The sequence below is a fragment of the Atractosteus spatula genome, chromosome 3, assembly GCF_055471065.1.
Source record: "Atractosteus spatula isolate fAtrSpa1 chromosome 3, fAtrSpa1.hap1, whole genome shotgun sequence".
In the NCBI taxonomy this organism is placed as follows: domain Eukaryota; kingdom Metazoa; phylum Chordata; class Actinopteri; order Semionotiformes; family Lepisosteidae; genus Atractosteus; species Atractosteus spatula.
Genome location: NC_142708.1, coordinates 32,689,338 through 32,706,281, shown reverse-complemented (window position 1 = coordinate 32,706,281; position 16,944 = coordinate 32,689,338). Strand labels below are relative to the sequence as shown.

Sequence of the window (16,944 nt, the reverse complement as noted above, 5' to 3'; positions counted from 1 at the left end):
ATGAAGTGTTTCGTGCTCCTCCAGTTAAATTTACATTGCCAGAAACTGACAGAGCCTGCTACTAATTTTACTAGAGGGTCCTTATATTTTTTTTTTAATGTAGTGAGTGAAGGGTTAGTCCTATGTAGAGAAATAGACAACATGTCCATATTGGTCTGTTAAAACTTTGTGAGGGCTTTTTAAACCCACGATCTGTATAAATAATGCAGATAATGTGTTGTAGTATGCAAATAATGATCATGAAGTATTAGCACATTAAATGTGACAGAATTCACAGCGAGTCAAGCAACTGATAAAAAACAGAGCTGCTGGTGATGTGGTAACAGCTTGTGGATTTCAAATTAATACAAAACAAAAGGCAGAGAAAGCTATTTTTTTCCGCTTGTAAAATATAAATAATATGTGACCTCTTCAAAAGAGAAAAATCACATTACAATAAATGCTGCATTTGTCATAACTGACTAATCTAAACATGATTTAACAAATAATGGCGACATGATTATAAATATTAAGGTTCTGTAATTATATACTGTTTGATGTAAACACAGACTTTGCCTTTGTAAGGAAAAAAAAGGAGTGAACAAATCACAAATATTTATTAGCACATTACAGTAATGCTGTGGTACAGCCTAATCGGAATTGTTTCATAATACAAAAGTATAGTTTTTCAATTACACTATTGCACAATTCTGCTGTAAATTGGAAAGGTGTTTTTTTTTCCGAATTTAGGCTCAAGTTTGAGTACATGGTATTTTTCTTGCTGGTAAAAACCATTGCCAGTCAACCATATTTATTATTCAGAAAATGCACAATTAAATGCTAGGTTTTAAGAATAACCCCTTTATTCCCCTCTGTTAGTGGTTCATCTGTTGTTCAAAAACAATGTACATTCAGAGGCAAATGACAGAACGGTGACTACTTTCAAAATCTGGTTTGGTAATGAGGACACCACAACAGCACCTTTGGTTTCACATAACAAAACCAAAACCGTAAGCACTGAAGCAACAGTGGATGATTTTTAAACTGGTTTTTGACAGAGCATTATTGACAATGATTTTATACTTTTTAATATCCAAATCTCTGGAGTCTGAATCCCTCAGAACCCTGTGCATTGAGACAGTGGGACTATAGGCCTCTGAGGTAATTTACAGGTTTTTTGCAGGTTTCCAGGAGTCTTGTGTTGTACAGGATGTAATGTCACATGATAGGATGTATTTCAATGCATATACCCTGTTTTTGTTTGTTTTACAGATCCCTTACTATTCTGAGCTGTGCTCACACATCCAAGCAGGGGAGAACTGTGAGATGCTGGTAGGCTACTCAGCTGTGTACAAGGTTTGCTTTGGGATGGCCTGCTTCTTCTTCCTCCTCTTTGTTTTCACCCTCAAAGTTAACAACAACAGAGGATGTCGAGCATACATTCACAATGGGTATGTAAACACAGCCATTGAAAATGCCATTAAAAAACTGCACCATGTAGATGCTTAAATTCATCCATTTCTTTTGCCACTGGATTTAACAAATGTGTGTATGTGACTCCCAGGACACTAAAAACAGCCAATTTTGGTTGTCACATCCTTTAATGGTCTTAAATTGTGCAGATGTGCTGCAATGAAACGAAAACCTGTCAAAAATAAAATATGAAGTGATGAACTGTTTCTTCTTCTTAATGCAAAAATGGCTACCAAAGGAACCACCTCAGTTTGCTTTAATGATGTTTTTTTTTCTTCTTGCAAGAAAAAAGGTATATAATTAAATAAAGGTTCTTCACAATAAGGGGTTAGGCATTCTGATACCCATGAATTTTTCATGTGCACAGAAATCTTTCCATCTTTCATTGTTCAGTGTGAGGGAGAGGGTACTGTCCTGTAACTAGTGCAAAAATAGAGGGACGAGAGCCACTCTTCTAATGGGCAAATAACAAGGTGGAGTGTCCAGTTATCGTGCTCATTGCAACTAGACAATGATTCTAGATCCATGATAGTTTTCAGCAAATTAATTAAGAAGTCGCACAGTATTTAATGATGGAGTTTTATAAATAGAATTGGATAGTATTGCACTAAAGACAGGGGGTGTAGCTATCTGATTTTTGTTTAGGTGTCCTTTGGTTGGAATGAGTGGGAAGATGGAGGTGATTGTATAAAAGGGTTTTGTTAAAAAATCTCCCAGTCATCCACTACCTGAAAGCTCAATAAGTCATATTTGGTCAAATAAACTTTGCAGGTCATATGAAAACTGTTAAGCAGCATTTAGTGCTATCACTCCACCTTTTTTTTTAAAAGTAACCTTTCTCCTTGAGAGTTCTGTGAAATAATGAAGTTCCTATATAATTGTATTAGTTCACTAGGGTTGGTATAGATGGTATTGAAGGGTCCCAGTAGAATGAATGATGTTGTATCAGTAACTTCTGTTTTTTCTAAATATTTTTACGCAGATTCTGGTTCTTTAAATTTCTGGCTTTGCTTGGCTGCTGTACAGGTGCATTCTTCATTCCTGACCAAGATACATTTCTTCAAGGTACTGTTTTTTTCTTCTGTTGTTTTCATATTGCTTCATAATACATATTGCTTCATAATACTGCACAAGGTTCATTATTAAAAAGCTTATATTTATTTCCTTTTTTTCTAGAATTATCATTACTTTTTATTAGCATTTTTGAACTGATAGTGACAAGAGACAATTCTCTCATTCTCCTTTTTTTCTACTTTTTCACTGTTGCAGTATTGGGAATGTCAGACAGTACCTGTTTTTAAGGACTGAGATTCATTTAACAAGTTCTTCTTTGTAAACCATTGCACAAGACACTTCGTCTGCACTCAATTTCCTCTTCTTTCAACTCTTTAAAGAGGTCTGTGCTGAGGTCGGTGCTGCTGAGCTTCAGCAGGATGTTTAATTGTTTACCCAAACAAAACTGCAACTACAAATTGCTTGTGTCACCCCAGCGTTGTTCTAGACAGACTTTGAGAATGTTTTGCTTATTGTCTTCGTTATGAAGTCTCCAGGGAGGGAAGCAGAATTAATCGGCCCTGGATAGATATTTAAACAAAGCTAAGAATTAAATTATGTTTGAATTTGTGGGAATATGAATGGTAGGATTCTGAGGTAAATATTTGAGGCTTTAACTCTAATTTTTTTCTTGTGCTTTTTTTGTAGTAGTGTGGTTAAATTCTGATTACTTTCTTTATACTCTATATATCTTTTTTATATACAGTTGTATGTATATCTCTTTTCCTGAAATCTTTTTTAGTGCACAGCTAAGGAATATCATAATCTGTTTTTTATTACATTTTTTTTCTTAGTTTTGTTCACCTTTTTGTGAGTCTTATTCCCTGTCCAAAATAGATTGTATATGAACAGTTAAGGGTGTCCACACTACAGCAAATCACTGGTTTCCTAGCAGTAGCTTTTTCTTCTGCTGTATTGACTAGCATTACATTGATTAGAATACAGATGAAATATTTCAAGTGCTTGTTTACTAACTCAATTTTATTTTCAAAAAATCTTTTGTGATACAGCCCTCCAAACCTTGATAAACTAGGTTTTTTATAGTTGTAGAAAAAGAAAAAAAAACTTAGTAAAAAGTCTGTTTCTTTTACCTTCTACTTCTAAGGTAGTAGTTGTTCATCTTTTAAAATGAGAGTAGTAATTAAAGAGCTAAAGTTTCCTTAATTTAATATTGTAGCACCCTTTTTGCACTTACTCCACCAAAGTGCCGGTCAGGTTTCTACTTCCAGACATGATCGAAGTTACATGTGAAATATAGCTACCATTTAGGGTTCCCAAAATATTATTAAAGTAATTTTAAATCTGTTTCTGTGTGTTTCCATTATACTATTTTACCGGTAATGTACATTTACCAATGTAATTTATATTTTTAGAAAATATAAAGGCAACCATATATTTCACTACTTAAAAAGTGAGCCAATTTAAATTTAAGTGAGTATAAGTCCATTATGAGGTTGTGTACTGATCTAGTAATTTAGAAGCTCTACAGTCATTTGTTTCTATAGTGATTTTACATTAGCACATGATCATGAGTTTAGCTTTGTGTTACATCCCATATTGTAACATAAGTATATGTGGGTCATATTATTTGCAGCAAAATGTTTTTCACTTTACTGTACACTGAGTAGCCCACACAATTGCATTATTATGCTGGCCCAAACATCAAGTCCTTAGAATAGAAGGCACGGAATTGCTTAAACATGACTTCAAATTCTGGGATTCAGATAAGATTAGTTTGCAAGATACAGAATAACAGTAAGAAATGTTTTATACAGTTTTTTTTTCTGCCAAGTTTGCAGTATTTTATAGGATTTATTGATTTGTTTATCCAATCAGCCTCTCTGTATTCAATTTTTTAAATCAAAAAGATTTGGGTAAAACAAAAATTGAGTTATGAATTCTTGCTAAAACAGTCATACTGGATAGTGTTATAGCATTTAGTGCATTTTTTAGAGTTCTTATTATATAGTTATTAAAATATACATGTATTTAATGTATATTAGATATATTGTATATACTGTAATACAAAATATGTATTTGGAGTCTTTATTATCTCCAAGGGGCAATTTGTTTTGCAGCAGACAGTAAAGAAAAACACACAAACAAACAATACACATATACTGAACATGGATATCAAGAGAATCATATGTTGAACAGGGTTGTGGCCTAGGTATAAATGAGAACTTGGACCTGTTTGTTTTTAGATTGGGAAACTGCATCTCTGTTCTGAGGGAAGTAATCAGAATATATATATCTGCTATTTTCCACTGATTTTCCCTTGAATCTGATGTAAGTTTAAATGGAGGTCTGGGGATTCTTCCTGAAGTCATATGCCATAACTTTGGTCTGAGACATTCAACTTCATATAGTTTTGCGGCAAACTTATGTACAACTGGCCCATGGCCCCACTTGCAACAAAATAACAATAACAGAGTCTGCAACCAAGTCTATATACTAACAATAATCATCTGTAAATTTAATGATGCGTCTTAAGGGATACCTCTTTCAATCTTACAATCATTTGTATACAGAACAGAGAGTAAGGGAAAATATACTTGTTAGGCAAAGCATTGTTGACTCTTACCTTCTGAGTTCTGTCTGTAAGGAAATCGGTAATCCTGCTGACAAGATTAAGATCGAGACCAAATTAGACAATAGCTTAGTTGCCAGTAAATACTGGTATAACTACGTTACCTTAAAATGAGAAAAAATCTAAGATCTTAAACGCCATCATTACTGCCATACAGCCTGATCTTATCCGATCTCAGAAATATAGTAATGTAAATCATCCCGGTATTGGGATGAAAGGCTGCTCTGTTAAGAATGAAGAATTGATGCTATACATTAACCAGTAGTTGGAACTCTTCTCCCTGCACTAGAGAGAATACAGGTGTAAGCAATTATTCTGATTTATGTGTTAAGTGCTTGAAAGGGGGGCACTTTATAGAAGACTAATAAATTGGAGAACTGTGATAGCTGCATGAATACGATGCATGAAGGCAGCCTCTCGCAAACTTGAGCGAAGGTGGCGTCTTTCAGGCCTAAATATACATTATCAAGCCTGGAGAGATTACTTATCTGATTATAAGGTTACTATAGAGTCTGCTAGATCCACCTACTTCTCTCACATCATTGAAAATCACCAAAACAACCCCAGACATCTTTTCTCCACCATCAACAGACTGCTCAAGCCAAACTGCCCCACCACATTACCTGCCTCATCACAACTTTGTAACACATTCTTAGATTTCTTTAGTTCTAAGATTGACAACATCCGGCATCACATTCTCTCCACTACGGATATCATTTCCATGCCTCCTCCCTCCTCATCTAACTTCTCTGGTTCCCGTCTCTCCAGCTTCTCTCTTCTTGACTCAGCATCCCTAAACAAACTAGTTACGCACATGAAACCCACCACATCTATTTTAGATCCCATTCCCACCACTTTATTCCAGTCCTGTTTCTCTTCTCTCTGTCCCATTGTCCTCAATATTATACATGAATCCTTGAGCACTGGCATTGTACCAACAGTCCTCAAAACTGCTGCCATTACCCCCGTGCCAAAGAAGCCTAACATGGCTCTCGACAATCTTAACGACTTTCGCCCCATCTCCAACTTACCCTTTCTCTCTAAAATTCTAGAACGTGCTGTCACACTTCAGTTACATAACCACCTCATGACAAACAACCTTTTCGAACCCCTCCAATCTGGCTTCCGTCAACTTCACAGCACAGAAACCGCCCTGGTCAAAGTCACCAACGATCTCCTAATAGTTTCTGATTCTAGTTCTCTTTCCATACTCATCCTTCTTGATCTCAGTGCTGCCTTTGACACTGTTGACCATAACACCTTACTTTCTCGTCTCGAGACTGTTTGGAGTTTCTGACACTGCCCTCAAATGGTTTAAATCTTACCTCACTGATCGCTGTCACTTTGTCTCTCTCAATGGGTACAGGTCTGAAATTGGTCTTGTCAAGTCTGGTGTCCCCCAGGGCTCAATACTGGGCCCCTTGCTCTTCAGCATTTACATGTTCCCACGTGGTCAGCTTTTAAGATCACATGGCCTCAGCTTTCATTTTTATGCTGACGATACTCAAATATACATCCATACCAAACCTGACACTGATGTGGCTGTCTCTATTCTATCTAATTGCATCTCTGACTCAAAACTTCCTTCATCTTAACTGTGACAAGACTGAAGTCATGCTTATTGGTACCCCCCATCAACTTCGTAAAGCCAGTCCTGTAACCCTATCTGTAGATGGCTCTGTACTTGAGCTTCAATCAAAATTGAAAAACCTTGGGGTTATATTAGATTCTGGCTTAACATTCGACCCACATGTACAGAATACTGTCAAAACATCTTTTTTTCACCTTAGAAATATTGCAAGACTACAACCTATGCTATCATTAATTGTGGCTGAAAAGCTGATCAACATATTTGTATTCTCTCGAATTGACTACTGCAATGCTCTACTCGGTGGGGTATCTAAATCTACTCTGAACAAGCTGCAGTATGTCCAAAATTCAGCAGCCAGAATCCTGACCAGGTCTAGTGCAAGTGTTCACATTACTCCTATCCTGGAGTCCTTGCACTGGCTTCCGGTCAAATTCCGCGTAGACTTTAAAATCCTCATGCTCACCTATAAGGCTCTACATGGCTTGGCACCTCAATACCTGTCTGAACTATTATCGCCCTACTCCCCACCTCGCAACCTCCGCTCTTCAAATTCTGCCCTCCTTACTGTCCCCCAAGCCCGTCTACATTGTATGGGTGACAGGGCCTTCTCCTGCTATGCCCCCAAGCTCTGGAACTCTTTGCCCAAGGATATCAGAGAGTCACCTTCTCTAAACTCCTTCAAATCCAGACTCAAAACCTTCTTCTTCAGAAAAGCCTTTACTTAACTGGTTCCATTCTTCACCCCTCTGCTCTTCTTAGTACCACCTTCCATGGTCTCCTCTATTGTTATTGTTGTATTGTTGTAATTGTAATTGTGTCTTATCTTTTGAATTCTTCTTATTTATTGTTGTAGTCTTCTTATTTATTGTTATTGTCATCCTGTAAAGCGCTTTGAGAAGCCACCTTTAAAGGCGCTATATAAAATAAAGTTTATTATTATTATTATTATTATTATTATTATTATAGCAGTCAGTTTAGAAAAAAAAATCTGAATTTAAGAATTGTTAATCTTCCCCTTTTGTGCCTTTGGAATACGATCTTGTTTTTTCAACCTAGCATTTCAGGGCAGATCCATGCTACCCCAGGGAGATGCAGGGAAACCTCCCACATTCTCTCCAAGACGCACATGTCTCCAAAACATCCTCTTTTTTTAATGCCACAATCCTGGACTGGTTAAAACAAAGCATTATGAAGGGAAAAATGTAAACAGTTCTTATTTATAACATCCATGGACATTTGTGTAGTGATGGGGGCTGATGATGTGCCAAAGGCCCTCCAGAAGATATGAACCCCTGCCAGATTTCAGCAGTCTTATCCCATTGTGTGTCTACTCCCAGTCACAGTCAGTGAAGACCTTAGGCCTGGATTCGAGTGAATGAGACTCAGACTCATCCAGCAGTTGTTTTTGTTTTTGATCGGATGCGAGAGCCCCATGAGAGATCCCTATTCATTTAAATTTTGACCATTTCTTGGAGGCCGTGCCTGTGTCTCAGTGCTCAGCTCAGCGTTTGTGAATCCTGCTACAAAGTAGAACAATTTCCTTTCAGATGTGAATAGTGCCAGTTGTGGGTAAGTCTACTACTGGATCATTTGAAAAAAGTAGTCATTAAGCATTTCTGTATTTTTCAGATTTGCTCTTTACGTAAATGAAAACGATGGTAAATGGTTCACCTGTTCTAATGGAAAAGCTCATACTGTACATTATAGCAACTCATGCAAGCTCATACAGATTCAAAATAGTTCTAATTTGTGTTGTTATTTTCAATTTGACTTTTATGTGAGAGTGAATCCGCTTTTGGTAAAAGTGAGTTCAGACTTGTAGCGTCAGTGATAGGCCATAAAATAATTTTAAAAAAGCTTTGTTGCTTCTGAAATGAGGATGATTTCAGATCAATTACTGTACATCTTACTCCAAAATTTCAGACAGAGATGAGCTAATTGCTATTTGTGAAGCGTATTGTGAAGCCTTTTTTCATTAACTGTGTGTTTAGGTGGTTCCTCATACCTCTGTGTCCTAGTGTGCATTTTGCATCTGTGATCTTGATAGAAATGAGGAAAAACTGACTCTACCTTGAAGATGATGATCCTAAGCTGGTTTAATTGCAAGGAAATCCTTGGAGAACAGTTAATGAGCTTCTAGTTTGTGATTATAATTCAAGGAAATAGTGCTGTTTTATTGGAAGATGCCTAATAATCCTAGTACTGTTTCTCGCTCGCATCTGGCATGATGAAATTTTACATCGTTCATTGAATGAAATCTGCTCTTCTTACTGTTACAGAGCTTTATATTAAATCAGGTATTGAGTGATTTAGTATATGAGCAGCTCAGATTCAGATATGCAGTTAACCCACTAAGTGTTTGAATGCCAGAGTTATTAGCCTCTATTTCATGTAATAGTTTTCTTTGCAAGAGTAGTCATACATAAAGCTACTTGGATTTCTCCCACACCCTTTTCAGTGTACTGTTTTGAAGGTTATATAGCTGTGTAAAATCGTGTTCTTCCTTGATTTTTTTTGTTAATGAAGCTATGCTTTAAACCAAGACCAACCAAATATAGCTTTCTAATTATTCAATGATTTTTTCTAAGGATGAATTTAATAAGGTTTACCTTGAAAAGTTTTAGATTTCTTCAATCAATGTCACTCCAGTGGATAGGAAGGCTGTGTAACTGTCTTTACGCCTTTCACGCCCTACAAATCAGACTACTTTTATATGGAGCTTTCTGTTGTAGTGATGCTGATTATAAACTACACCACTTGACAAATTGGAAAGTCAGTGGTGTGTCATAAGTTTCTATATATTATAAATAGTTGAAAGCCACTGTAAATATTAATGAGTATAAACTTAATTGTCTTCCAAGGTCTACATTATTCATATTAATGTTTTTGTGCTTTGATTACAGTTTGGCGCTATGTAGGGGCAGCAGGAGGATTTATATTCTTGGTAATACAGCTTTTCCTCCTGGTGGAGTTTGCCCACAAATGGAACAAAAACTGGTAAGATTTGGCGTTTCTCATTGCATAATAATGGCGTCTGCAGACATGTTTGTTTCTTTCTTGCTTCTGTGTTCAGAAGGACCTTTGTTTCTCCTTCAGGTTGTGTAGAATTATATGCAATGCTGATATGAAAAAGGAGCTCCATTGGAGCAGGAAGTTATGGAAAGGTCAAACATTTGAGCCTAAATTAAATTTTATGAACACCTTGTGCTAATCTGAAAGTAACTTTTGTTTGAGTTATTAAACATGTATTAAATAATAGATGTTCCGAATGGTGTATACCAAAACTAAAATTGACTTTTGAATGATTATTTTCCTTACTATGTACTGTATGATGATGGAATCGTTACAAACAACAGAGAAAAACACACTCATGTGGAACCTGTATTACATCTCTGTTGTACTTGATTTATTGACACTATTAGCTGCTGCAACAATCAAAACTGACACAAACATTTTACATAGACACACATTCCTGTCTTTTGTAAACATTGAAAAAGTCCATTGTAAATATTTTAAGTGTCATTTTTTAATCTCACCTGTAATATCCAGGTCAGGAGTGTTTTTGTCTATTGAGTTTTTAGTGTTGCCACCTTCCATTTGCTTCTGTTTTTAATAGGTTTTAATAACAAGTGAGTATAATTAATGCACTTTGAACCCTTGTGGAGAAGGACTTGGAGAAAAATCTATTTGGGAAAATTGAAGGCTTGGATGATCATAAAAAACAATCTTTTGTAATGGTTTTACTGTGCTTTAAGACTCTTGATATGTTTTCCATAATGAAATCCAGAAGAATTTAAATTTCTGGAAGGGGGTGGAACAAAAATAAAATTAAAAAAAGTTACATGGAGAGCTGAGATTAAGTGAAAACCAAAATGAAAAATGAAACAAATGATCTGTTAATTAAATGCTTATACCTAAATACTAGGAGTATTAGAAACAAATTTGATTAGATAAAAGCTACCATTAGCGTGCAATTTTGATTATCCTGGAATCACAGAACCATGGTTAAGCAAAAATGATGAAGGTGAATGTAACATTAGTGAATACATGCACTGTCTTGGAGAGATAGGAAAGATAGAGGAGTGGGGGGTGTAGAACAGTATATCAAAAGGAGCTAGCAGGCCCAGGAACTAAAACTAGAGGAATCAAGAATCTCTTAATTTATGTGGGTTAGTAAGAAATGATTCCAAATGTATAATGTTAGACCTATTCTGTAGACCGCCAAATGCTAATGTTGATTATAATTTAACACTGCATAATGAAATCAAGAATTTCCCTGCAAAATAAATAGTAGTTTTTATTAGGAGACTTCAACTTTCCCCGCATGGACTGGGAAAGATCTGTAGGAACATCAGCAGCAAAAAAGAAAATGGTTGACATGCAACAAATTAATTTAGGAAAATAAATATTTGATAAAATGGTGAAAATATAATGGGATCCAATTAATGTGAAGCATACTATGAATTGCAAACATACGTAAAACTTAGAAAGGCCAGGAGAGAAATTGAAAGGAATGTTGCAGTGCTGGCTAAAATAAAATATAAAATGTTTTTTAGCACCATAACAGCCAAAGAACTATGAAGGATGAAATATAATATTTCCGGGAAGATAACAGGAAACATTCACATGGGAAGACATCAACAACATGCCTCAGGCAGTGGAATGAGACAGTTCTGTATTATTATGGGAAACGTCTGTTTATGTCGATACATCACTTAAATCTTCAACACAATGTCGTGAATCAATAAAAAGGGAAAATGTTTGAATACATCGTTAAAGTTGTAGAATTTAAAGCAGCAGATCTGCGAGTTTTAAGAAGAGACGAGCAGTGCTGCAGCAGGCTAGGAACTCAGGGAAGGAATGCGGTTCAAGTTTGTGGTTGAGCAGGCATGGGTGTCAAAGCCAGTGAATCCAAAGAACCAGGTCCGAAGCAAAAATTGATAGTTTGGGAAATGGTCAAAACAAGCCAGGGTCCAAACCAAGATAAATACTTTATAAATACTAAACCAGAGTGTGATCCTGGAATGAGATAGTAATGCAGAGGTCAGAATTGCAACAAAGCACGGGAGGAAATCAAGGAACTCAGAGAATACAGACGTCTAGAGGCTTAGAGTTGGAACTCCCTAAAAGAGCAGCTTTTAAATACCCCTGAATCACCTGAAGTGGGCAAGGTTGTAAAATCTCCAGGTTATTCAGGTCTTCTGTGAACCTGGTGTCCATGGCAACTGGTGCTGAGTGACAGGTGGGAGAAGCAGTGCCTGGCTGCCATGTTAATGCTAGCTCACCCTGCAGGGCGCCAGGGGAGAGCATGACACAGGGATCTAGAACACACTAGTAAGTAAGGTCTCATTTAAAATATTGTGGACGATTTTGGTCACCACCTTATACAAAGGTATTGCTGCTCTGGAATCAGTCAAAAGAAGAGCAACCAGATGCATTCTGTTTTAGTCTTGAACAGAGAAGACAAATGTCAAATATCTACAAATTGAAACCAGCAGCTTCTTCAGGATGAACAGTGAAACTGATGGCAGAAGGCACTTTTTTAGGGTAGTTGGAGTATAGAACAACCCAGCAATGTTGTTTTGTTGTGGGAAATTCTTCGGTAGAAGAGCAGGAGACAGTCTTCTGCTGATTCAGTATTTATTGAGCTCAATACACACAATATCACAGCACCGGGTCTGTCCTGTAAATCATTTATACAGCACATCCTCATGTAGTCTGTGATAGGTTAGTTTGTTTCTGGCTCAGGCAGATTTTGTCTTGTTCTTTGAAGGTGATCAGTACAGTACTTCTCTGAACCTCATTAGAAGCAATCCAATCACTGCTGCTTTTATGAAGACTGATTTTATCTCTTTTTTTTAAAGACCTTGAGGCCTTTTGGTAACGATCCTGAAAGTGCATAGTTAAAATGTTCCAGTGATTATTTAATACATTCCACAACACAATTAAGCACTAACTATAACATTGAATGTGTGCCGATACATGTGTCCCACTTCATTGTTAAAGCTGATACTCTGCTGTGATGGGTCTGCCTAACTGGTCCGGACCAGTGCTTCATGGACCATACTGGACCTTCCCAACCTAACTTGATCTGTACCTTAACCTTTTTCTAAACCTTATGAAATAACAGCGAACCATGCTTCTCCCTTCCTATCCTAACTTCTGTAAGAGAAAGCAGGCCTTCTTCTTTCAGAACAAATGGTCTAACTTAATCCTCAGACTCAGATCTCTGTGACTATCCTGAGATTAAATCATTAAATGACTTCTCCTGCCTTCTTTCTCCAAAGAGCTGCAGCAGATTTCATTCTCACACAGTGTGTGAATTGTCTGCACTGATTTTCTCTCTAAACTGTCTCTAATCTAAGTATCCGCAGGTCAGACTGATACTGACATTTGCTGCTTTACACCTGGTTTCTTTTGAACAAAACAACTGAACAAGTTCCTTGGGTCCATTAACTACTAACTACAAAACAGGCTAGGTGCGCTGAATGGTTTCCTCTCTTTTGTAGCTGTTCTTATGTTCTTGTTCGGACACTATGAATCTTAGAATTGTGCTTGCCTTTCTTATCACTTCCCTACATTGTATAGAGGTGAACAAAATTATGTCAGCATAAACACCAAGGCTTACACAGGCTTCAAGACTAGTGAGACAAATTTTGTATTTATAATACATATTATTTCTTCATGTAATGCTTGGTACTTCTATATTTTCATTTGTCACTTAATGTATCCTGTTTTGTAGTGATACCTTTCACTATTTAACTCAGCTTATTGCCATTTTGTATTATTTTGTAGTTGTGTATTACCCCTCACCTGAGTGAAATGGACAACTGGAAACATACCATCAGATCCTGGTGATTTATTTGAAGTAGTCTTACTCCTGTTTCACCTCTAAAATGCTCCATGCTTCAACAACAAATTACTGTACTTACTGTGTGTAGAAGGGCTGGGTTCATCAGGCTACAGATGTTATTTGAATACATTTTAAAGGAGATTGTGAATGATTCTTCAGTTTTTGAGAAATAACAAAGAGGACTTGAAAAGCAAAATAAAACTATTTGTTTCTAAATTTGCTCTACATTTTCTTCTATAGGCAAAAACAACTTCAAAGCCTTGACCTATTCATCAATCAAAAACTGCTTACCTGTTGCTTGATTCGTTAATTTCCTTTTTGTAGAAACACATTTTTAATCAAAATGCCACAAACTACTGGATTTACTGTTGATGGTGAGAAGTACAAGTTTTGATTTGGTCCTGTCCGTAGTCTACTGGGCTGTGAAAACCCAAAAAAGTGTTTTTCAGTTGCGCATTCTCTTCCTAAAACAGATTAAAACAAACTAGAAGCTTATAATGAAACTCCAGGTCATTTGTTGGAGTGCGTAGATAATCTACCACGGCTTTTGACATTCAGCAATGTTAAATTTTCTCATTTGGAATGGATTATGTTGTTCACAGAGACTCGGTGATAATGAAAACTCCTTAATTATTTTAGTTTGTGTTGGTACAGTATATATTTTTCATTCAGTGCAGCCAAAAAAGTTTATTTCCCATACCAAACATCCATTTGATCCTCAGAACAAGACGTTACTATAAGACCTAATGCTATAATAAGGTTATTATATATTTTTTTATAGATTGTAGTGTTGACCACATTTGTTTCTGGACACTGGACATAAGACGACTCTTTTGTATTTCCCATTGGAAGGCTAAAACTAGCTTTACAAGCTACAAGTGTTTTGACTGTTTTAGGCAATCTGCTTATTATGAAGTGTTAGCATGATGGAAACCTGTATACAGACCTGTTGCCTTTAAAGCAAAATATATATATACAAAATATATATAGATATACAGTCCTCTGCAAATACATGTTTTTTTTTTTCTCATTAGTCTTCTATGGACTCTGGTGATCCTTTTGCCAAAATATTTGAAAAACCTTTCCCCATTCACTAGCTGCTGATCTCATAAAAGTACAGACCTAATAACCGTAATACTGTTATGTAAATAGAAACATTCTTTGTTGCACCTGGCCAACATCTGTACCATAAATAGGAATCTTAAAATCAAGGATCATATGCCATAGTTTTGTCATAAAATTTGTTTTTGACTGTATATGCCTCCTAAAATGAGAGAACCCGAGGAAGGGGTTGATTTAATTTAACTTTTCCTGTCTGTGTTAGAGTGACAGACAGTTGTATGTTGCAGCAGTTCCACAGAAAATGAAAAAAATAAATCCCATGCACCTGTGATTTCACAATCAGAAAAAAAGCTGTACAGGTAAGAGGGTTAATTTGGTAGTTAATCCTTTATGACAAGTGGACTTCACCTTATGGGTACTGTATGTTTAGGGTTTACAGTATTGAATTTTGAAAGCCAAAGAGTGGAGCAGGGCTCAGTGCCCTGTCCGATTGTTTTCCTTGGAAATGTTTATTAAAAGTGGATGGAAAACTTCAGCCTTGGCTGAAATCCAGCCTCCCGCCAGGAAGCACGCAGCAGTCTTGCAGTGTGCACAAAAGAGATTCATTTTCTTCCCTAGTTTAAAAGAGAGAGTGTGTTACAACCTTGGAATAAAATCCAAAGATAACACTCGTTTACTTGTTAGTGGAAATACAAAATATACAGTAGATTGGAGCACTAAAATTAGAGCGGGAAAGAAGTGTTAGTGAGAAGGAAACTTCTGAGAAAATGTCTTTCATAGACCCGATAGGAAATGATGCATACTCAGGAAGTCTGCCAGATGGAGATGAACTTCAGAGATGATACCCCTGAGTTCACAGTCCCTGGTGATGGTTTATGAACACATTACCATTCTGGTGAAAGCTTTTTAATATCTTCAAGTAAACGGTGACTATTGAATATAACAACCGTTAGCACTTTAAAATGTTTGTTTACCCATTTGACTATCATAATTGAAGTGGTAAGGAAATAAAAAAAAAACATCCAAATGTCAAGATGGCAAAACCAGAGTCATATCTTTTGACAAAATAAATCCAAACACAGTATAAAGCTGGAAAGATTTCAAATGCGTTCAATTAATAGCAAATGGAAAGTTTTTAATTAAACATGTAGAAATGGATTTTTGTGCCTGTCAGAAGTACAGTATTCAGTAGGCACTGTAATCATTTAATCAGTTGCCAGTTACTTTAACATTTTCTGCTAGTATTGGGATCTATTCACTGAATTTAAATAGTAGATAAAATATCGTGGATTCTATGGAAAAAGGAAAGAGCCCTTCTAATGTTGCTTAAGTTCAGTTATAGTTGGTAGCTAATTGATCCAGGGGTTTTCTTGAAAAAAAAAACCTCAACAAAATTGTCCAGATTCCCACAATGTTTTTTTTACATCGGAGAATGCTTGTACATTAACAGTGTTAATGGTTAGTGGTGGCTTGTGTTGAGAGGAAAATTTGAAATGTTATGTAATAGGATTTTCTAAGATTTGCCCACTGGTGATGGGTACAGCAGTGTTATGTCAGTACAAAACAGCATTTGTGTTGCTGATTAGGTCCAGATTGATGTCTACTTTGATGTCTGATTTTCTACTTTGTTTTAATTAGAGAGTAATGAGATTTTTTTTTTTCTTGGGGGACAAGAATTACTCTCTGGATTGCAAGAGAACTAGATCTAAATGTCTGATAATCTATAATATTACACCATACATGCATTTTATAAACCTTGTATATACCTAGGTTAAAAAGAGGCAATGGATTTTTTCAGTAAGGCACAAGAATATCTTTTCACTTAGCTTTAGGAAAAGTTTATTTTAGTAAATTCTCACTTAGCTATGTCTGTTTGAATTGCAGTTCTTCTGCTTCTATTGCCTTTTTTTTTAATCTCACCATGCCCTTATCTGTTTCCTCTTTCAGGACATCAGGCACCAAGCACAACAGACTGTGGTACGCGGCCCTGGCTCTGAACACCCTGATTCTGTACTCGGTGGCAGTTGGGGCCCTGGTTGTGATGATTATTTTCCACACACACGCCGAAGGCTGCTTTCTCAACAAGATTTTCCTTGGCGTCAATTCTAGCTTGTGCTTATTTGCGTCATTTTTAGCCATCTCGCCATGCGTTCAGAAATGTGAGTAGTTAAGTATTCCTTTCTAACATGCATGTAGTGTATAGATGGTTAGTGGAGAAAAAAGGAAACATTGATGTTAAGTCACTTAATAGGATATTGGTCCACCACATTGGCCAGTATTGGCTGTAGTTGCAGTGGCATAGTGTTTGCCATCATGTTGCTACTGGAAAGATGCTGCACCATT

The 16,944-nt window shown here is 36.4% G+C and overlaps 1 protein-coding gene across 1 annotated transcript in view; it reads left to right on the top strand.

Annotated features, from left to right (window-relative positions):
- The window catches only part of serinc5 (serine incorporator 5), a 47,978-nt gene that overhangs the window by 15,393 nt on the left and 15,641 nt on the right, over positions 1-16,944 (top strand). The window contains exons 3-6 of the mRNA XM_088911900.1: positions 1,252-1,430; positions 2,435-2,517; positions 9,590-9,683; positions 16,549-16,760. Coding sequence (XP_088768026.1) covers positions 1,252-1,430; positions 2,435-2,517; positions 9,590-9,683; positions 16,549-16,760 — 568 coding nt within the window. The remainder of the gene's footprint in view (positions 1-1,251; positions 1,431-2,434; positions 2,518-9,589; positions 9,684-16,548; positions 16,761-16,944) is intronic.